General features: G+C 37.3%; 1 protein-coding gene across 22 annotated transcripts in view; it reads left to right on the forward strand.

Annotated features, from left to right (window-relative positions):
- The window catches only part of RASAL2 (RAS protein activator like 2), a 339,256-nt gene that overhangs the window by 272,302 nt on the left and 43,819 nt on the right, over nucleotides 1-23,135 (forward strand). For all 22 annotated transcript variants that reach the window (XR_011996350.1, XR_003235319.2, XR_003235318.2 and 19 more), the window contains one exon: nucleotides 11,369-11,478. Coding sequence is in view for 15 of the 22 variants with exons in the window: in XM_026001231.2 (XP_025857016.1) it covers nucleotides 11,369-11,478 (110 nt within the window). In the remaining 7 variants the exon portion in view is untranslated. The remainder of the gene's footprint in view (nucleotides 1-11,368; nucleotides 11,479-23,135) is intronic.

The following is a 23,135-nucleotide window of genomic DNA, read 5'->3' on the forward strand; positions in this document are numbered from 1 at the left end:
GCAATAGAAAATTAATATGGTGGAAAACTGGTGAAATTAGAATTGGATCTGTAATTTGTTGGTATGCTACCCTATGTTAATTTTCTCATTTTCATAATTTTACTATGGTTATGTAAAATGTTAACATTAGGGGAAGCTGTGCAAGAGAAAACTCTCCACTATTTTTCTGAATTTTCTGTAAAATCTAAAATTACATAGAAAGGAAAAAAACAGGGATTCCTTCTCAAGTTCCTTCCACCACTCCATCTCTCATCTCATCTTATCCTTTTAAAAAGTTGCCATGTCTCCATGCTATTTGTTTGTGAATTTCCAACGAAGCTTTTAATTCTGTGGTTCCCAAACCATATGTCCACGTAAAAGACTTGTTCACACATTTCTTTTTTTGAGCAGATTTATTCCTAAGATCCAAACTGGAAACAACCCAAATGTCCATCAGTTGCCAAATGGGTAAACATATTTTGGTATATCCATATGTGGAATCAAAAGGAATGGACTACTGATACATGCAATAGCATGGATCAATTCCCAAAGCAGTGTGCTAAGTGATAAAAGACTCCATTCTGCATAATTCTATTTCTATAACAGTATGTAAAAGATAAAACTGTAGGGACAAAGCAGGTTAGTGGTTACTAGGGGCTGAGGTAGGAGGAGTGGATTGACTGTAAAGTGGCATAAAGGAATGTTTGGGTGGTAGATATCCGTATCTCAGCAGTAGCATATATACTTGTTAACACTCATCAGACTGTAAACCTAAATATAGTGAATTTTCCTTTCATAAATTATACCTCAATAAACTCAATGTTTTTTAAAAAAAGTTACATTTATAACATATAAAAGTTGAAAGTAAAAGGTTTGAAAAAATTTAACAGGAAGGTAATAACCAAAAAAAATCTGATATAACAATGTTCTATCAAATGAAAATGAATCTCTGAAGACAAAGAATATTCTGGGGTGGGAGTGGGGGGTAGATTCCTGGGTGGCTCAGTGGTTTGGCGCCTGCCTTAGGCCCAGGGCATGGTCCTGGAGCCCCGGGATCGAGTCCCACATTGGGCTCCCTGCACAGAGCCTGCTTCTCCCTCTGCCTCTCTCTCTCTCTCTCTCTCTCTGCCTCTCTCTCTCTCTCTCTCTCTCTCTCTTTCTCTGTGTCTCTCATGAATAAATAAAATCTTAAAAAAAAAAAAAGAATATTCTTAGGGGTAGAAAAGATATTTGCCCTCCCAAACAAATCTTAATATATCAGTATGTCATACATATCATAATAATTTTAATAGCATGTATATATAATACATATATTTTACTTTTATACTTTAATATCTAATAATATATCAATTATTATTAGTTCGATAATGTGAGTTCGATCTGATTAATGGATATGTGGTTAATGTATTAATGTATGTGCTTTTATATGTTTTAAAGTTTCATAATGTTTTACTTTATTAAATAAAAGGGAATCATGAGATGTTTATCAAAAATGCAGATCACTGCTCGACACCCAAAGATTCTGATTCATCAGCTCTGGGCTAGTAAAACAATCATAATTTATTATAGGACCTTTTCTTTTTCCCTTTGATGCTTTAATTTGCAAAACAAAAACAAAAACAAACAAAAATCCCCACTAGGGGGGATGTTACCCACACTGAAACTGCTTGTTAACTAGAGAGCACTTTGCAACGATTTCTTTTGTTGTTATCCTTGTTACCTAGAGTTTCCCTTTGTATTTGGACTTCCAAAACTGGAAGATAAACTAAGGAAATGAAATATGATGACTGCAAAGTGGAGTTTAACATTTTCAGTTACCCTTCCTTTTCCTTCTTTCTTGTTAATTGTCCACAACTGAATTCTAGTGAACATTTTCAGAACATCTGTAAGTTCCTAAAGTATATTAAAAGATAAGGAAATGAATCATTTATATAGGACATCACCCTTCTCATAACTGCAATCCATAATTCCATGAACTGCTAAAACACACAAATACACAGAAATGAGTCTACTAATTAGGGGAAAACTTAAGAAGCCAGGATGAGAACAATTCTCACCTGGGTCCTTTCTAGTAGACAAGGTAGCATTTTCTTATTGTGAGGCATGTAATATTTTAAGGAACTGCTCGTAAAGTTACTTAAATCATCTGGATTTCCTTAATCCCTGGCGCAGCCTTTGATAAGAAAAAGTCTCACACTGGATGGCAGCAGGTTTGGGTTGCAGATCATGGTGTTTTTGTGTAAAAGGTGATGACATGCTTTTCTGTCTCCACTCCCCCCCACCCCCACCCCCGTCTTAAGGGACCAGAGGCAGCCCAAGGACGAGGGCAAGTCGGCGGCTCTCGTTACCATCATGGAGGCTTCTGAGAGCGGTTGCATAGCAGCAGTTTTATTTCAGTTACCAGACATGCCCTGATAGCCAAGTTCAGTCTTCGGGGGTTACTCTGGTTTGTAGGTGGAGAACAACTTTTATTGCTCTCTTAACATATACCAAGCTCCAGAAAAAGGCAACATTTGGCTTTTCCTTTCCCTGGCAGTTGCTAAATATAAGCCTTATTTTGGCAGAAAAGAGGGAGTACCAACTAATTAAAGTAAGTCCTTTTAGTTGTATCATTTGCTATATGACAATGGAGTTGCTTAAATGATAAGCTCTCTACTGTTTTTCAGAACAGTAGCTGGTAGCAACAGTATTTCCAAGGAGGATTGGATGAGGTAGGATTTGTTATGAGGGTTTTGTTAGTGTCTTTTTAGATGAGGTTGGTGTCAGAAGGAGGAAATCAGTTTATTTATAGTCTTTTCCTTTGTTTCTATTGATGCTATTGGATTTTTAAGTCAGCTCATGGGAGCATCATTCACATAAGATGTAGTTATAGCTTGATGTGAAAGCAGTATATTCCTCTCAATATCCATCTCTTTGTAAATTTTATATTTGAATTTTTTTTTTCTGACAGTGACCACTGACTCAGTGGTCATATAAAAGTAATTTCAATATAAAAGTAATTTCAATAGAGTTTTTATTTTACTTCAGTTTAATTATATAGATAGGAGGCTTAGGGGCAAATTTTTCTGCCACATGTCACTTTAGTGGGTGTTTTGGGTTTTTCCCCCTCATATTTTCGAATTGTCATAGTGCATTTCTTTCTTTTTTGTGGTATATAATTCTGTAATAAGAGATGTGTAGAAGTTAAGTACAGCACACATGGAGAAAATGTGTTATATTATAGGGCCTAGAAGTATTTTGAAGAGGAATGAGAACATAGAGAATCGGTGTAGTATAGTGGTTAAAAAGCAAAGGTTCCAGAGCCCAGCTGCCTGGGCATAAAGTTACACTCTGCCACTTAGCAGCTGTGTGACTTGGGAAAAGTCAGACGTGTTCTATCCCAGCTGTTGACAGGTGATCTACTGTTGATTTTAAAAATGAACTGTTCACATAGTGCATATTCTTGCTCAAAACCATATTAAATCAGTACACATTTCTACTCTTATAGCTAAAGTTATTTCAGAAAAGCAGATGCTTTCTCTTTTTTTTTTTTTTTTTTTGCTTTCTCATTTGTGACTACTTTGGATGGTCTTGTCTCTCACTTTTGCTTTCCTTAGAAATCAGAGTAAAAGGTAAAGTCCTCACAATGGCATGCAGGATCTGTCCACTCACCCCACTGCTGGGCCATTTCCCACAACCCTTCCCATTGCTTTCTCCACTCCAGCCACACTGACCTCTTGGCTCTTTCTGAAACATACCAGGAGTTCTTCTACCTAAAGCCTTTGCCCAGCCCATTTGCGTTGCCTGGAATGCTTTTCCCTTCTGATATCCGCAGGCTAACTCACCTCCTTCAAGTCTTTAGTCAGTGTAATATTTCTCCAAAAGCCTATCATGATGACAATTTTATATTCTCAGCTCTTTACATGGCCCTATTTTTCTATAGCACTTGTCTTTTACCAATTTATTATGTTCTTTGTTTCTTGTCTGTCTCCTACTAGTATATGAAACTTAATGAAGGCAAAGATATTTGTTTGTTTTGTTCACTGATACATGTCAAGTGCCTCAAGTATCTGGCCAATAAAGGGTGCTCAATAAATACATGAATGAATGAACTTTTTAGGTATTTTCAATATCCTGGGTTTAAATTCTGACTCCTCATCTCCTAACTGGGTTACCTGAAGCAAGTTGCTGAATACTTATTTTGTGGTATTGTTGCATCAATTAAACAGTAGTGCATATTGGAAAGCTCCTAGCCAGTGCTTCATATCCAGAAAACCTTCAGTAAATTCAGTCAGTCAACAAATGTTAATCGAGTACTTATGATGTACCAAGTATTCCTATAGGTACTAGCATATATCACTGAACAAAAGAGCCAAAAATCCCTGCTATTTGTGGAACTTATTTCTTCCCTTCCTTTGATGTGGTTGTTTCTAAGGGGAAAAATTGTGATTCCGCCTCATCTATTCAGTGGTCTCTCACCCGAAATTCACATTCACTTAATACTTACAGGGACCCATTTTTCCATTATTTTAAAAGTACTTTTCCATTCAGTTAATTTATTCTTTGGAATGGCCCCAGGAAGACGATTTTTTATTCCTCATTTTACAGGTTGGAAATCTGAAACTTGGAAATTAGGACTTGTCCAGGGTCATTCAATAGGAGAAATTGGAGCCAGGATTTGAAGCCACACATTCTGATTCAGAGTTGCCTGCTCTTTCTACACTACACAATGGCTTTTATTCATTTCACAGTCCATTTTATTTCCGTCCTACAGACATTTATTGAGCCCCTACAAAATGCCTGATACCAAACCTGCCCTGGGAAGTTAAAGGTTGCTTCATCCCTGCCCTGAGTTCAGAGTTTAGAGGGAAGGCTGTTGGCACATAAGTGGGCATGCAGCGTGCTGAATGTAAGACTGTATTTACTTGGAATACTTGGAAGCACAGAGGAGGGCCACCTCATCTAGAGCAAGGTGTAGGTCATGTCAAAAAACATGCTAGAAGAGATCATGCCTTAGCTGAGTCTCAAAGGATGACTTAGCCAGGGAAAAGGAAGGAAATATGAGCAGCAGCAGAGATGCATGGTGAACATAGAGAATGTCAAGCTTTCAGAGTTGCTAGAGAGTAAAGTGTACAGCAGGGAATGGCCAGGAATCAGACTAGAATATCTAGTAGGTACCAAATGATACCGTATCTTTCAGGAAGAACTCTTACCAGGCCTCCTCTTTTAGGTACTTTTAGATTAGTTATCCATCCTTGGTCCAGTAATCTATAGTCAAGGCAGAAGAATTGCTTGGTGCAAAGGATTGTGATCTCTTCATAAGGAATTACTCAGAAGAAGCAGGGCAAGTGGGCATGCCATACACTGTGAGGGGGTAATGTTACTGAGAAACTGGCTCATTACATAGTTGGCCTGGGACAGAGGCATAGCAGAAGCTAAGACTTGCTTGGAGATAGTGAGTTTTTAGTGGCATCATCTGTTTAGTTATGTGGGAGGAGACCACATGGCTAAATAGACTGATGCCAGAGCAACCTTTATAGCATAAGCTAAACAGTATTCTCAGGTGAGAAATGTTTCAATTTTATCAAGGAAATAAAAGCAGAATTTTGTTGTGGATTCTACCACCTCTGTGAAATATTACTACTCTGGGCTATCTTAAACTATCCCTTATCTGTATTCCCAGAACAACCCTAGTTTCACATAGATATTGAGTGCTTACTAAAGTTTAGACACTGTGTAGATGTTAAAATAGAATAAAACATTATATCTTACATCTTCCCTCAAAAGTTTAAGGGCCAATGGGAGCAATAAGTATGCATTAATAGGTGGGCAACCACCTTCCCAACCTTATTTTTTGCTACTTCTAATTATATATCAGCCACACTACATCTACTTAAGGGATGCCCATTGTATTCTTGTCTCCATGACATTCTCAAGCTGTGCTCCATACAATACCTCTGCTCCTCAGCACCCCCAAACCCAAATCCTGTCTACCCATTGGGACCTAGCATATTCCACTTCTGCCATAGAACTTCCTCTTTTTCTCCAGATGATGTAACCTCGTCCTTCTCTGAAATCCTGAAATTTGTATGTACCTTTCTAAAATAATACCACATTATCAATCTGAGATGCACATTTTTTTCACATTTTAACATCCCTTTAAGTTACTCTTTTAAGATAACTCTGCCATCAATATTCTCAAAAAGATACAGGATGATATTCTGTGGAAAAATATGTACAATAACGACTCCAAGTCAAAAAGTAGTTCAGAAGAAAGAAGCATTAGGAATACCTTAACCATATTTTCTTTTTATGTAATCACAATATATGACAAAACCTGCCTAAGTAAGTCTATAAAACCTTTTTAATACAAAATAAAAATGTTAAGTGATACAGCATTGTGCTATAGTTTTATTGGCAGCTTTTTTCATAGTGTACATAAAATAATAGTATTATTTACAATCAGTGGTGTCCTAGAGTCAATGAAAAATGATATTTTGTGGTTAAATATGCCATACATTAAGACAACTTACCTCCCTGATTGTGTCATATATACTTATAATTAGTCTCCATATCCCATGTTAAACTATAAGCTCCTTGGGGGCAGAGTTTGTGTTTGTTTTATCTTGATTCTCTTGCAATACCTGATGCTTTACAACAAATAGACATAAAACAAATATTTATAAAATAAATGGATTAAAATAAGAAAGTATTATATAGGGATGCCTGGGTGGCTCAGCGGTTTGGTGCCTGCCTTCAGCCCAGGGTGTGATTCTGGAGACCCGGGATCCAGTCCCACGTCAGGCTCCCTGCATGGAGCCTGCTTCTCTCTCTCTGCCTGTGTCTCTGCCTCTCTCTCTGTATCTCTCATTAATAAATAAATAAATAATCTTTTTTTTTTTTAAAAAGTATTATATAGTAAGAGCCACAAAAAAGTGGCTATATGAGTGTTCCCTATATGAGTGAACATCCACCAGTACATTCTGTTAACTGTATTTTTTTGAAATACATTTATATATGGTATATGAGCAAATCCTTGGGCCAAATCTCAACTTAGGCCAGTGGTTTTTGAACCAACCATAAACAATCATAATACAAGTCTAAAAACTTATGTCTGGTTTGCTTACTACATTTGTGAGCAAATGTGGTGACTCATCCCTATGATTCACTACTTGAATCATAATAAGTAGTAAATAAAGCCTTTGCCTTGGAGAACAAATGGCAGTGACTTTCCCTAGCAATGCTAAAATTGTACAGGAGACCAGACAAATGCCTGTCTCTAAGAAATACAGTACTTTAGGGGAGCCCGGTTGACTCAGTTGGTAGAACATTACAACTCTTGATCTCGGGATTGTAGGTTCAAGTCCCACATTGGGTATAGAGATTATTTAAAAATAAAATCTTGGGGCAGCTGGATGGCTCAGTTGGTTAAGAATCTGCCTTTAGCTCAGGTCAGGATCTCTGGGTCCTGGGATTAAGCCCTATATTGGGGTTCCTGCTTAGTAAGGGGTCTGCCTCTCCTTCTCTCTACCCTTCCTGCCCACTGCTCATGCTGTCTCTCTCTTAAATAAGTAAATAAAATCTTATAAAATAAAACCATAAAATCTTAAAAAAAAAAAAAAGAAATGTGGATGTGGATGAAACTAGAGGGTATTATACTAACTAAAATAAGTCAGTCAAAGAAAGACAAATACCATATGATTTCACTCATTTGTAGAATTTAAGAAATAAAACAGATGAACACAGGGCAAGGGAAGAAAAAATAAGATAAAAGCAGAAAGGTAGGCAAACCATAAGAGACTCTTAACTCTAGGAAACAAATAGCGTTGCTGGAGGGGAGGTGGGTGGGGGGATGGAGTAACTGAGGAACTGGGCACTAAGGAGGGCACATGATATACACATGATCAGAGCACTGAGTGTTGTATGCAACTAGTGAATCACTAAATTCTTCCCCTGAAAGTAATAACACACTATATGTTAGCTAAGTTGAACTTAAAATAAAAAGTTTAAAAAACAGAAACAAAAATGAAATGTAGTACTTAAAAAAAAAAAGTTTTGTTTTCTGTTTTCTTCTCTCCAGTCAGTTTCTATGCACCTATAATAAAAACAGCCTAGGGAATTATGTCTGTGGTATTTTCTAGGATTTTTAGCCTTATTCTTTGGGCTACAGAAATAAGGTGGTTTTTTTTTTTTTTTTAAGTCACCTAAATAGTTTTACTTCTGATTCAAATAAGTTTGTTTCCATTTTTCCAAATGGAGAGAGCAATGCCTGTGTGTTTGCAAAATACTTGGCATGGGTAAGCACAGTGTGACAGTCTACATTAGTGTTCACCAGATATTCCCAGTTTTCTTTCTGGATACATGATACAATTGTATACCCTTTTCCCATGGAATTTAGGTGTGATCATGTGACTTTGTTTAGTGAGATGAGACAAGAAATGACATGAAGCTTTAAGAACTAGTACATAACTTGCCACATTTCCTTTCTCCTGCTGAAGCAACTAATAGATGCACAGAGGAGGAGCCCCCTTTGGCCTAAGTCCGTGAGTGAGAGTAGCATAGGGCCAAGCCCCCATCTCCCTTAGTTGATCTGCTCACAGATAGATATGTACTAAGATGGTGAGATAAATGTAACCCAGTGTATCTTGATTAATATAGTCTTCACCCAGAACAGTGGGCTTTGGTGATTAGTAAAAGAATATAAAAGATTGGACATGGTGATCTTGACTCAGCATTTCTTTTTCTTCTTTATGGAAATGTTTATTGTATGTAGCTTTTACAAGATAATATTCATCTCAAGATGATTAGAAGGTCATTTTCTCAGCATCAAAATACTTTGAATTTTAACTTTTTCTAAGACATTTTGTATATTTACGTAAGCTGCTCTTTCATCTGCCAACAGTAGAATTGTTACTTGAAAGCAGTGGCCATCAACATTCATGTATGCATTTATTCCATTATTCTACACACTTTTATTGGGTGCTCATTGTTTACCAGGTGCAAAGACTAGGAAATGTTTATAGGAACTTTAGGTAGTTTGATGGAGGTGGTAGGAGGCAAGCAGAGGCCAAAAACTGTAAACTACTTTGTTCTTCTGAAATCTAGATGTTTCGGTGGTTTCATAAATGATTATCTATTTTGGGATAGTTTAGCTACATTTATTTTTTTTAATAAATTTATTTTTTATTGGTGTTCAATTTACCAACATACAGAATAACACCCAGGGCTCATCCCGTGAAGTGCCCCCCTCATGCCCGTCACCCATTCACCCCCACTCCCCGCCCTCCTCCCCTCCCACCACCCCTAGTTCGTTTCCCAGAGTTAGGAGTCTTTATGTTCTGTCTCCCTTTCTGATATTTCCCACACATTTCTTCTCCTTTCCCTTCTATTCCCTTTCACTATTATTTATATTCCCCAAATGAATGAGAACATACACTGTTTGTCCTTCTCCGATTGACTTACTTCACTCAGCATAATACCGTCCAGTTCCATCCACGTTGAAGCAAATGGTGGGTATTTGTCATTTCTAATGGCTGAGTAATATTCCATTGTATACATAAACCACATCTTCTTTATCCATTCATCTTTCGATGGACACTGAGGCTCCTTCCACAGTTTGGCTATTGTGGACATTGCTGCTAGAAACATCGGGGTGCAGGTGTCCCGGTGTTTCATTGCATCTGTATCTTTGGGGTAAATCCCCAACAGTGCAATTGCTGGGTCGTAGGGCGGGTCTATTTTTAACTCTTTGAGGAACCTCCACACAGTTTTCCAGAGTGGCTGCACCAGTTCACATTCCCACCAACAGTGTAAGAGGGTTCCCTTTTCTCCACATCCTCTCTAACATTTGTGGTTTCCTGCCTTGTTAATTTTCCCCATTCTCACTGGTGTGAGGTGGTATCTCATTGTGGTTTTGATTTGTATTTCCCTGATGGCAAGTGATGCAGAGCATTTTCTCATGTGCGTGTTGGCCATGTCTATGTCTTCCTCTGTGAGATTTCTCTTCATGTCTTTTGCCCATTTCATGATTGGATTGTTTGTTTCTTTGGTGTTGAGTTTATAAGTTCTTTATAGATCTCGGAAACTAGCCCTTTATCTGATACGTCATTTGCAAATATCTTCTCCCATTCTGTAGGTTGTCTTTTAGTTTTGTTGATTGTATTCTTTGCTGTGCAAAAGCTTCTTATCTTGATGAAGTCCCAATAGTTCATTTTTGCTTTTGTTTCTTATGCCTTCGTGGATGTATCTTGCAAGAAGTTACCGTGGCTAAGTTCAAAAAGGGTGTTGCCTGTGTTCTCCTCTAGGATTTTGATGGAATCTTGTCTCACATTTAGATCTTTCATCCATTTTGAGTTTATCTTTGTGTATGGTGCAAGAGAGTGGTCTAATTTCATTCTTCTGCATGTGGATGTCCAATTTTCCCAGCCCCATTTATTGAAGAGACTGTCTTTCTTCCAGTGGATAGTCTTTCCTCCTTTATCAAATATTAGTTGACCATAAAGTTGAGGGTCCACTTCTGGGTTCTCTATTCTGTTCCATTGATCTATGTGTCTGTTTTTGTGCCAGTACCACACTGTCTTGTAGTTTAGCTACATTTAAAACAAGTTTACAAAAAAAAAAAAAAAAAAAAAAAAAAAACAAGTTTACAAATAACATACCCAAGGTGACAAAGACCAAACTTTAACACTTTTGAGACTACCAACACATTACCTTATACTAATTACATAATTATTTCTTTCTTTTTTTTTGGTTTGAGAGGTTTTGCTGGGGGTGGGGGGGTAGTTCTTAGAATAAAGCTTCTCTTATTTAAGAAATAAGTGTTATCAAAAAGTTTAATTATACCAGTTATCCTAGAAGAAAAAAAATTTCATCACATTAACAGGTGGTTTAAAGCAACTGTTATTTATAAATTTTTTTAAAGATTTTATTTATTTATTCATGAGAGACACAGAGAAAGGGAGTGACATAGGCAGAGGGATCGATCTGGGGACCATGAGATCATTCCCTGAGCTGAAGGCAGACGCCCAACCGCTGAGCCACCCAGGTGTCCCATTATTTATCAATTAAAACATTAAAAGCAGGGGATCCCTGGGTGGCGCAGCGGTTTGGCGCCTGCCTTTGGCCCAGGGCGTGATCCTGGAGACCCGGGATCGAATCCCACATCAGGCTCCCGGTGCATGGAGCCTGCTTCTCCCTCTGCCATGTCTCTGCCTCTCTTTCTCTCTCTCTCTGTGACTATCATAAATAAATAAAATAAATGTTTAAAAAAAAAACATTAAAAGCAGTATTCTTTTTCTGGTATTCATTATAAAAATTGTAGTATTTTTTCAGAGGTGGTACAGAAGAGTAAGGAGACATCAAGGTGCTCTTTTGGTTTTCTCTCCCGTCACCTTCTGCCTTTTCATCCTAGGGGTTCTTCAGCAAGCGCCTGAAAGGCTCCATCAAGAGGACCAAAAGCCAATCAAAGCTTGACCGAAACACGAGCTTTCGGCTTCCATCCCTTCGTAATGCAGATGACAGGTAGGAAGTTAACTTGCTTAAAACAGGAGGCGGTTTTGGTTTTGTTTTTGTTTTAAACAGGGAAAGCAAGTCTTCAGTGGGTTTTGATAAGGCATTTTTGGTCATCTCTAACTTTGTTTCAGTGACTATTGGAAAGATCCAATACTAAATTCACTTTTTTTTGTCTTGCTCGTATTGAGGCAAGGTACAGAGTATTGGCTCAGATGCCCTGGCAGTTTAAGAATCCTGTAATATTGGAAAGTAAGAACTAATTTAAGTCCTGTTTCTATCGAATCAAATTCTAATGGTCACAGATGTATCTTTCTGTTGTAGAAGGACTATAGAATGATGATGACAATAGCAAACATGTCACTATACTATACTATACTAGGTGCTCTATATACATTACCTTGTTTAATGTTTATAGTAACCCTATAAGATAAATATTATTATCACCACTTTGTAGATGAAGAATCGAAGGCACAGAGAGATTAAAAAATCTTGCCCAAGATCATACAGCTTAGTAAATAGCAAAAATGGTATTGGAACTTGAGCAATTTGGCTTAAGTCCATGCAGTTCACAGCTACATTGTTCTCTGTTGTACAGCATGTGGAATCAGCTGTATTGGTTTGCAGTCACATCTAGAAGACATGTATGAAAAGGAAGATTTTGATTATTAGGGCTGTCAGCTTGCGTACCCGTCAAATGCATAGCTCATTAAGGAGAGTAACCTAAAATTGTTGAATGTGTGCTAGAACATATTTTTAATACTTCATATTTCCACATTGTTCAAAATTTAGGAAATGGCACTTGCTGTTTTCTGACACATTGCTGCCATCACTAGCATTTACTGAGTGCTTACTATTTGCAACTATTTTTAAGGTAGTCTTTCATGTAATACAACTCAAGATACTGTTATTACCCTCATTTTGCAGATGAGGAACTAAGACAAAAGACATTGAGAAGCTTGCCCAAGGTCACACAGCTAGTAGGTAGTAGAGCTTGGATTTGAACTCCTGTCTGCCTTTCATATTTGATACTCTTATTTATCCTGGATTTTTTTTTCTTTCAAAGTTCATTATTTTTAGCTATCTATGTAACAAACAAATAGAGATTAAAGTCTCTGTAATGGCAGATTATAGATTTGCCAGGCAGAGAATTACTCTCCTTTTTTGTAGATTAAGTAACTTGTCTCCCCTACTTAGTTGATGAGAAACAGTATACTGCTTTATCAGTGATTCTTATCCTTGAACCACTTTAGAGGTGCTCTGTGAAATTTGCAAGTCAGTCCAATTTGCTGTGTAGTCATATCGTTAATTATCTCTTTTATACCTCTTTGTTTTAAAGTAATCATAAAAAAGCTGATTTTTTTCATATATTTTCCTTAGATTCCTATTATTCTACAATTTTCATCATTCTAAGAATTAAAAGCATTTTATAAATAAGTCTCAATAAAATGTAATGATACATTTTTTCAGAATATTGGTTTTTAAGAATTAGGATATTGTACAACTACTGAAACACTCCAACTTTCTTAAACTCTGCAGTATCATGTATATGTTTGAGTGACAGGGAAATATTTTTTATAGGTGTACTTTATTTTTTAAACTTGCACTAAATATCACTTTCATAATTTCAAAATGCTCCCTCCTATTCCATTTTGCTTTAGGTAGCCTAAAGGAACGCTTAGATTGAACTACCAAGAGGTTGTATTCTCCTGGAGTCTTCTATATTGCTTTTATATAGCTAGTGTACTTTTAGTCTTTTCAGTGACCTAAATTTAGTATATGTGCCTTCCATGCAGTTCTGCTTCAATCAGTAGTAGTATATTTGTGTCTCAAGTATAGCATAATAAAAAGGTGCCAGTAAATCTCAAATATTTATATTTTTCAAATCCATTTGAATTATAGAAGTTTCCTATACAGAAAATTTTCAGGGCAGCCCCGGTGGCACAGTGGTTTAGCGCTGCCTGCAGCCCAAGGTGTGATCCTGGAGACCGGGGATCGAGTCCCACATCAGGCTCCTTGCATGGAGCCTGCTTCTCTCTCTGCCTGTGTCTCTGCATCTCTCTCTCTCTCTCTCTCTGTCTCTCTTGAAAAAATAAATAAAATCTTTAAAAAAAAAAAAAAAGAAAATTTTCAAAAACTATTCTTCCCATAAATGGATATACTCACTAGAGTTTGGATGTATTATATTTGTTTGGTTATTTTTTCTCCAGGTTTGTCTAGCCAATGATCTACTAGCCATAAACTCTGCTATAAAGCTGTGGTGGAATTTGGTACTAGTGTTGCTTTTTGGGTCAATTTATAATGATCCTTAAACTCAGAATTTCCTTTATGAAATTGTGGGGGCACAGGCATAAGAAGTGAAGTTTTGCCAATTAGTATTTCTAAAAAAACAAATTTCTTGATGTACAGTAACATCTATGATGTGTGATGGTTAGATACATACCAGAAAGCTATGTGCTACAAAGGAATGAGGAGAACTAAAAACATGGCCCCAACCTCAGGAGAGTCCAACAAAAGAAGTTAATGTCCAGGGAGAAATGGTACAGGTGAGGTGAGATGACTTGCTCTTGGATGACCAGGAACAACCTTACAGGGCAGTGGCCTATGAGTGCAACAGGTATTATATGAACATAGAAAAAGACATAGGAAGAGAGCAATAATGAGCAAAAGCAGATTCTAGGTGATTATGGAGCTTGAAGAGAAATACTGAATAATTGATAGTATGTAAGGCAGAAAAGTAGGAAATAAAATTGGAAAGGTAAAGTTCCAGTTTTGAAGTTGGTAGGGAAAAAGTTACTACTTTTTTGTCTTAAAAATTGCTCAGTATAAAAAACAGAAATATGATCCATCTTTGATGAAACAAGGAGAAAGCTGAATGATAGATTACTTAAAATTAGGGGATCAGATGTAGTTGCCTACAGAATGAAATTCTGAAAAGAATTCTATCACTTCAGATTCAGATCAGCTAGTAGTTAATAGATACTCAAAATAGTAATGGCTTACACAGACAAAATTATTTCTTTCTCACTTAAAAAAGAAAAAAGAAATCTGAAGGTGGGCAGTCAAGGCCTGGCTAAAGGAGCACAGTTCTTTTTGAGCTTTTCCCTCTGCCATCCTTAGGGTCTTAAAGGATCTCTTTACAGATAGAGTGGAGCTACTAAAGATTCAGCCATAGCACCCATGTTTCAGGTATCATAAAAGGGTGCCTGTCTTCCAGCTAAGTGTTTTTCCTTTAAAGCCATTTTCCTGAAACCCCATCCAGTGACTTCTGTTGTGTCTCATTGCCACCTTTTTCTGCAAGAGAGGCTGGGAAGTGTTGTACCTGGGTACATAATACAAGAGTCTGTTATTAAGGAAGGTGGGAGGGTTGGACATTAGAAAGGCAACTAGCAATCTCTAACAAAAGAATGAGGTTGATTTATCTACCTACCTCTAGAACTCTGGAATGATTCAACTCCACACAGCTCTTGAAGGCCAGCAGTCAGGTTTACATTTATCACATAGCAAATTTGAGAAACGGAACCAACCAACATGAAAAGACCTACAGATAGCAACATTTGTGTTGCCCTATTACAGTCCTCTCTAGTAATTCCACTCATAAGTATATCCAAGAGAAATGAAAACATATGTCGCCACAAAAACTTATACATGAATATTCATAGCAGCATTATTCATATTAGCCAAAAAGTGGTAATGACCAACTGATTAATGGATATACAAAACATGATATGTCAATACAATGCATTACAGTTGTCCCTTGAACTCAACCCAGGGGTTAGGTGTGCTAACCTAAGTGTGTGTTGAAAATCCACATATAATTTTTAGACTCCCCAAAAACCTAACTGCTAATAGCCCATTGTTGACAAGAATCCTTATGGGTAACATAAACAGTCAATTAACGTATGTTATGTATGTTACAGACTGTATTCTTACAGTACAATTAGCTAGAGAAAAGAAAATGTTATTAAAATCCTAAGGAAGAGAAAATATATTTATAGTACCATACTGTATTTACTGAAAAAAATCCACTAATAAGTGTGTGCACCTGCACAGCTCAAACCTGGGTTGTTCAAGGCCAAATGTATTATTCAGCCATAAAAAGGAATGAAGTACTAATACATGCTACAACATGGATCAATCTTGAAAACTTTATACTGAGTGGAAAAGACCACCACAAAAGACCTATATTGTATGATTCCATTCACATGAAATGTCCAGAATAAGCAAATCTATAGAAACAGTAGATTAATGGTTGCCAGAGGCTGGGTATATAAGATAGGGGAAGTGATGAATGAGGAATGACTGCAAGTGGGCATGAGGCTTCTTTTTAGAGCAATGAAAATGTTTTAAGCTTAGATCGTGATGATAATTGCACAAATCTGAATATACTGAAAACTGTATACTTTAAATGGATAGATTTTATGGGGTGTGAATCATGTCTCAACCTCAATAAAAAAGTTAAATTATTAAAAAAAAAAAAAAACAGCTGGCCAGGAAATACTATATAGTGAAGCTCATTAGTCTATAAGCTCTATTCCATTGCACAAAACTTCCCTCGTGTTTTCCAGTGCTTTACTATGAAATATAAACAGATAATCAAGAATCTCCAGATATTGGAGGAGAGTCTCCAGCATGAAGGAGAGCAAACCAAATAAATAGGAGGCGGAAAATAAACAACCCAGGAGAAACAGAAACACCACACAGGGCCAAAACAACTTTAAAGCAAAATATTTTCAAAAGATAAGATTGTACATGTATGAAACAATAACAAGAAGATACAAGAAAAGGAACATCAAAGAAACAAGAAAGAGAGCTTAGAAATTAAAAATATAAAAGCTTACGTCAAATCACTCTCCCAGAAAGTGGAACAAAAATTGAGAAAATCAACCCAGAAGATTTTAGGAAAAGAGAACACAGAAAAAGTTCGGAGAGGAAATTGTCAAAGAAACAACACAAGAAAATGTCTCAAAACAAGAAAACATAAATGTCCAGGTTGGAAAGGCCATCAAATTCCCAGCACAGTGAATGAAAAAAGACAAAAGCTCCTCCTCCCCAACACACACATACACACACACACACACACACACCAATTTACATCATCAAGAAATATCAGATAACTGAGGCTTAAAAAAAACTCTTAAAAGCTTCTGGAAAGAAAAAATAGGTTACATACCAGAGTAGTGGGAAGATCACATTATAATTCTCAATAGAAATACTGAAAACTGGAAGTCAGTGGAGAAATGTCCTTAAAATTCTGAGTGAAAATTATTTTCAACCTAATATTCCATATACAGGGATGTCCTTGAATGTCATACTAAGGAGTTTGGATTTTATCATAGCAATAGGGAGCCTTTAAACACTTTTGAGCAAGGAAATGACCTAATCAGAATTGTGCATATATAGATTAATACAGGAATGGAAAATTTCAAATGACTTGGTTTGCAGAGACTAAGTTTGGGAAACCGGTTAGCAAAAAGCTATTATTGTAAGAAATAATGAAGGCTATAAGAAGGATAGTGACACTGGGAATGAAGAGGCAGAGACAAGATAGGAGGAACATTTTAGAGGCAAAATCAATAGGATGTCACAAAGTCATCATAGTTCCAAAGCCATCTAATCAGATAAAAGCCAGTAAAGTGATTTCCTGGAATCAATGTTGGCAACATTTTCAAATTAAAGCCATGTCATGAGAGAGGGTGTTGGGACAGGAGAAGACTGAAATATATACCTTTAATTCAAATGCATTTTTCAAAAGTTTTAAACACTAGGAAATGGTCATACTACATTGTCAGGCATTCTAAGATTCCAACTGTCTGTCAGGTTGCACCCTTACTCTGGAAGCGCTACTGAAATTTACCAGTATCTTGAGGTAAAGATAAACACATGGAGAACTTTCTTAACTCCTTTAAACATCCCTCAAGTAAAAACCTTTGCAGTGATGTCCTCAATTCTGAGGCTTACTGACAAAGCATGGTTTTAAAGCAGTCTGCTTGTTCACTGTCAGGAGATACCTAAAAGTTAAGTGTGGCGTTCATTTGTAGGGAGGATTTGGGTACAATATACTGAGCTTGTTGAGCTTCTAATTAGAACTGATTTTTTAAAATTTTCCTTTGAATTTATATACTCACAAGAAATTGTAAAAATAGTACATAGAGTCTTATAAAACCCTCCCCCAGCTTCCTCTGATAGCTGTATCCTATAACCTGTTATAATATCAAAACCACACAATTGATTTTCTGTTAATTGGACTACAAATGCTACTCAATTTTCACAAGCTCTCATCTCTGTGTGTTTATAGTTCTATGCAATTTAATTCTATGTATAGATTTGTATAGTCACCACCACAATCAAGATATAGAATTATTCCATTACCAGAAAAGAACTCCCTCTGCCCCTTCACGGTCATACCTGCCTCCCCACAACCATCCCTGCCCTCTCGCAACCACTAATTTTCCATCTCTATAGTTTTGCTATTTCAAGAATATTATATAAATAGGAATCATATGGCAAATAACCAATTAAGATTACCCTTCTTTTAGTGCATAGAATGCCCTTGAAATCCACCCAGTTGTTGCATCTATCATTAGTTTATTCCTTGTTATCGCTAAGTAGTATTCCACTGTATGGATATTCCAGAGTTGTGAAATCATTGACTCACTGAAGAACATTTGCGTACACATGAAGAAAAGTTACATATGCATAAGTTTTCACTTCTCTAGTATAAGTGCACGTAAGTGCAGTTGCTGGGTTGGATGGTAAACACATGTTTAGGTATGTAAGAAACTGCCAAGCTCTTCCAGAATATCAGTACCTATTTTATATTCCCACCAGCTGCATATATGGTGTTTTTTATGTCCCAAGAGATTTTCACCTGTGTTTTCTTCTAGACATTTCATGATTTTTATCTTTATATTTAGGTCACTAGTCTATTTAATCTTTTGTTGCTTTAAATAAAAAGGTCTTGACTCAGAACTTACTGGTATTCAGTCCAAGATATCAAAGTTGCAAACTTGCCCCAGCCACGCCAGTTACAGGAAGTCTGCCTTCCTTTGGAGTAGGAAACATTGTAAACCACCTACTTCTCTCCTCATCTGCTCTTCCCTTCCAGTTTGCTAATCATGGTTTTAGAAGGTTGCCAGAAGGTTCTGGGCAAGAGGAGACAGAAAGAAGAGAAAAGGGGATAAGAAAGTTCTAGTACTATCTTAGCATCCCATAATGCTGTCTGAGCCTGGCTGATACTTAAAACTGCCTGTTCCATCATAGGGTAACAAGTGTCTCATCTCTGAGCAGCTATCATCTGTGGTTTCATTGAGGTTCGTGTGTACATGTCTGTCCCAAGTGTTCACTAGCAACTTCTTTCACAATTTCTCGGAAGGAATTCTTGTTCTTCTGGTCTCTTCACCCTTCTAGTCCTCTGGTCCACAGGAAATATCCACACACCCTTTGCCCTGACAAACTCTGGGAGTCAAGCTAATCTAAAAGCATCAACCCTCTTAGGTTCAAACTCTGGGAGTACAAGCTAATCTAAAAGCATCAACCCTCTTAGGTTCTGCCACCAACAATTCGTCATTTCTCATCATTTAAATTTTCCAGATAGACTCAAACTTCACCCTGTATGCATCATCTGCCCATTTCCCTGGTGGGAAGCAGGAGGATGAGCCTCACAGCTTTCTCCAAAAGTTCTCTCTCACAAAACCCTTTCCCTTCTCCGTTCTCTGACCACTTTTTTTAAAAAAAAGATTTCATTTATTTATTTAAGAGAGAGAGAGAGCGTGCACGTAAAGCTGGGAGAAGGGGCAGAGGGAGAGGAGAAGCAGACTCCTCGCTGAGCATGGAGCCTGGACCCTAAGATCATGACCTAAGCCAAAGGCAGATGCTTAGCTGACTGAGCCAACCAGGCACCCCCTGACCATTTTTTATAGTCTCGTTCTGAGAGGTTGAATGTAATAGAACTGGCTCTAAAACATTTCTTTGTAAGGTCTACAGTTTGTTGGGAACTTGGCTTCAATATACGAATCTGTTTTCTCTTAATGTCTCAATTGAAACTTCAATTTTAATATCTCATCACATATGTATATCATACTTTTATTAATCTGTAGTCTTTAGCGTAACATACAAAGTGCAACATGGCCCCATCCATGCCTAACTCCCAGCACTGTCTTCTCTCACTCCTAGGACAAGTCTGTCATTTACTTACCACGCTGTTCTGGATTTCTGTGCTTTTGATCTTGCTGCCCTTTCTATCCCAAATACCATTTCCTATTCCTACCTCCTCTCCTTTGTCATAATTTATAACATATCTAATTCATACTCCTGCAACAATATCCAAATCAGAAGTCCTGTGCCTTTGGACTTTGCCTTGTTCTTCCTATATATCATCTTAAACTAAACACCTACCCCATGTACCCACTAATGGCCAAACTTATGGGACTATTACAGGACTACTTTCTACTGAATTTATCTTTTCATATTTCTGCTTACTGCAGCAGATTGGAAGCTCCTCAAGAGTATAAACAGCCTTTGTATCCTCATTCTCTAGCACAATGCCTGTCCTGTTAAGGAACTTCATGTTTGTTACCCTGAAACAGAAGAGTCCAAACAAATTCTAGATAATAAAGGAGACTAATCTTTTCCAATATGGTATACTTGGATAGAATGACAGTTTCTCAGAAATTATTGGACTTCAGGTTGTTAATTAATCAATATAATCTAGCTATAGATTATAGTTTCTCTTACCAGTGTTTACTGCTGCTGTAATCCCTTAGTTTTATGAATTAAAATCCAATCCAGTTGTATCATGATAGCATTTTATAATTCATTTGAATGCTTTATCTTCATAGAAAAAGTTGTTTTTGTACATTTATTCCTTCTAACATCTTCTTCCAGCAAAGAATATTTTGAAGAATAACTGTCTTCATTTCAACCAAATGAATACTTTACATAAAATGAACTTACATATGTCATATCGCTGTGAAAAAGCCTCATGTCAGCAACGACAGCCCCATTGTATGGTGCTGTAGTTTATGAGATGTTTGTGAAATCATAGATCGTTATATTTGATTCTCACAATAACTGTGTGAGGTATAGGAAGAGAAATCATTATCTACATTTTACAAATGAGTAACTAAGGTTCAGAAAGAATAAATTAGGGGCATCTGATTTATTCTGTGCTCAGTGTTTGAGCATCTGCCTTTGGCTCAGGTTGTGATCCTGGGGTCCTGGGATCGAGTTCCGCATTGGGCTCCCCATAGGGAGTCTGTTTCTCCCTCTGCTAATGTCTCTGTGTATCTCATGAATAAATAAAATCTTTTAAAAAGAAAAGAAAAAAAGAAAGAAATTATTTGCTCCTCATCACAGATGGCCAGTTTGCTTGAGATGATATAAATGTATAGGACTCTAGGCTCCAAGTTGGGTGCCTTTTCCATTATACTCTCCATTGCCTGTGTTGATAGGAATCCTGACCTGCTGTGGAAATGATTGAAAAGGAAGGAAAAAGGAACAGTAAAAATCACACATATATACACACAGAGAAACATACTCAAAACGACAACTCTTACAGAACTCTTACCACAGAATAGAATGTGGTAATAATGAATGTGTCAATTTGTGGTCATCATATTTCTATAATTTGTTGAAATGTACTTTGTACTTTTGTACTACTTTCATCTCTCCTCTCCCCAAATCCAAATGGATTGTGTGAAAAATTGAAAGCACTAAAAGAAAATGTATAGCTGGATTTCTTATGATCTTGGAGTGGGAGAATCCTTTCTAAGCATAAACTGGGGGAAGTATTTATGTATATGACAGGAAAAGTACTAATTAGCATACAAAGCATTTATATACCAGTTAAATTCAACAATTAGGGAAAAATTTTAAGAACATAAAATAACAGCTTATAAGAAAAGAAAAGGAAACTGAAATTAAAATGTTTCAACATCAAGATGCCTGGGTGGCTCAGCAGTTGAGCATCTGCTCAAGCGGTGATCCTGGAGTCCCGGGATCGAGTCCCACATTGAGCTCCCCGCATGGAGCCTGCTTCTCCCACTGCCTGTGTCTCTGCCTCTCTCTCTGTCTGTCTCTCTCATGAATAAATAAATAAAATCTTTTATTTTTAAAGATTTATTTATTTATTTATTTATTTATTTATTTATTTATTTATTTATTTATTATAGGCGTAGAGAGAGAGGCAGAGACACAGGAGGAGGGAGAAGCAGGCTCCATTGCCAGGAGCCCGACGCAGGACTCGATCCCGGGGCTCCAGGATCGTGCCCTGGGCCAAAGGCAGGCGCTAAACCACTGAGCCACCCAGGGATTCCCAAATCTTTTTTTAAAAAATAACAAATTAATAAAATGTTTCAACTTCAAAAAAAAGTCTCAACCTTATAATTAAAGAAATGCATACTAAAGCAATAATGAAATACGATTTTTAAAAAGATTTTATTTGAGAGAGAGTGAGCGAGAGAAAAAGAGCAGGGAGAGAGGCAGAGGGAAAGGGAGAAGCAGACTCCCCACTGAGCAAGGAGCCCTATATGGGGCTCCATCCAAGAACTCCAGGATCATGACCCGAGCGAAAGGCCGATGCTTTACCAACTAAGCCTCCCAGGCACTCAATGAAATGCCATTTTTCACCAGTTATCCTGGCAAAAGTCTTTAAAATTCAGCCATATCCCATTTTGGTGATAGCATTTAGAAACATACACCATTGGTAGGAGTTTAAATTGATGCCATGTTTTATGCAGGGTAATTTAGCAATATCAGAATTTTAAATGTATGTTTTTTTCTAATATTTCTTTTTTTTTAAGATTTTATTTATTTATTCATGAGGACACAGAGAGAGAGAGAGAGAGAGAGAGGCAGAGACACAGGCAGAGGGACAATCAGGCTCCATGCAGGGAGCCTGATGTGGAACTCAATCCCGGGACTCCAGGATCATGCCCTGGGCTGAAGGCAGTGGCTAAACTGCTGAGCCACCCAGGGATACCCTGTATGTGCTCTTTTTTTTTTTTTTTTTCTAAGATTTACTTATTTATTCAGATTGAGAGAGAAAGAGGCAGAGATATAGGCAGAGGGAGAAGCAGGCTCCATGCAGAGAGCCCGACGTGGGACTCGATCCTGGGTCTCCAGGATCACACCCCAGGCTGCAGGCGGTGCTAAACCGCTGAGCCACCGGGGCTGCCCTGTATGTGCTCTTTGATCTAGTAGATTGACATCTAGAAATTCAAACCATAAATACATGCACATGTGCATAAAGATATGTATAGTAAGATACTTTTTGAAACTGGGTAGTAATCACAAAAAAAAAAAAAAAAAGAAAAAGAAGAAAAAACTTAGAAGGTCATCAGGGACTGATTAAACCGCTAGAGGCCCACACTAAGGAATACTATGTGGTTATTAAAAAGAGGCAAATTATGCCTGTGTGTTCCAATATAGACAGAAGTCCAAACTACACCCTTAAGGAAAAGAGGTATGGTGGGATCCCATGTGTGTGCACATATATGCGTGCGTGTGTGTGTGTGTGTGTGTGTATGTAATGTATATGGGTATATTTGGTTGTCTAGGTATAAAAATTTCCAGGAGGGGTCACAAACATTAATAGTATTTTGTACAGGAGATGGGGGAAGGTACCTCTGTTTATATTCTTCACCATCTATCCTTCTGGGCTCTAGGAA

The sequence above is a fragment of the Vulpes vulpes genome, chromosome 13, assembly GCF_048418805.1.
Source record: "Vulpes vulpes isolate BD-2025 chromosome 13, VulVul3, whole genome shotgun sequence".
NCBI lineage: Eukaryota > Metazoa > Chordata > Mammalia > Carnivora > Canidae > Vulpes > Vulpes vulpes.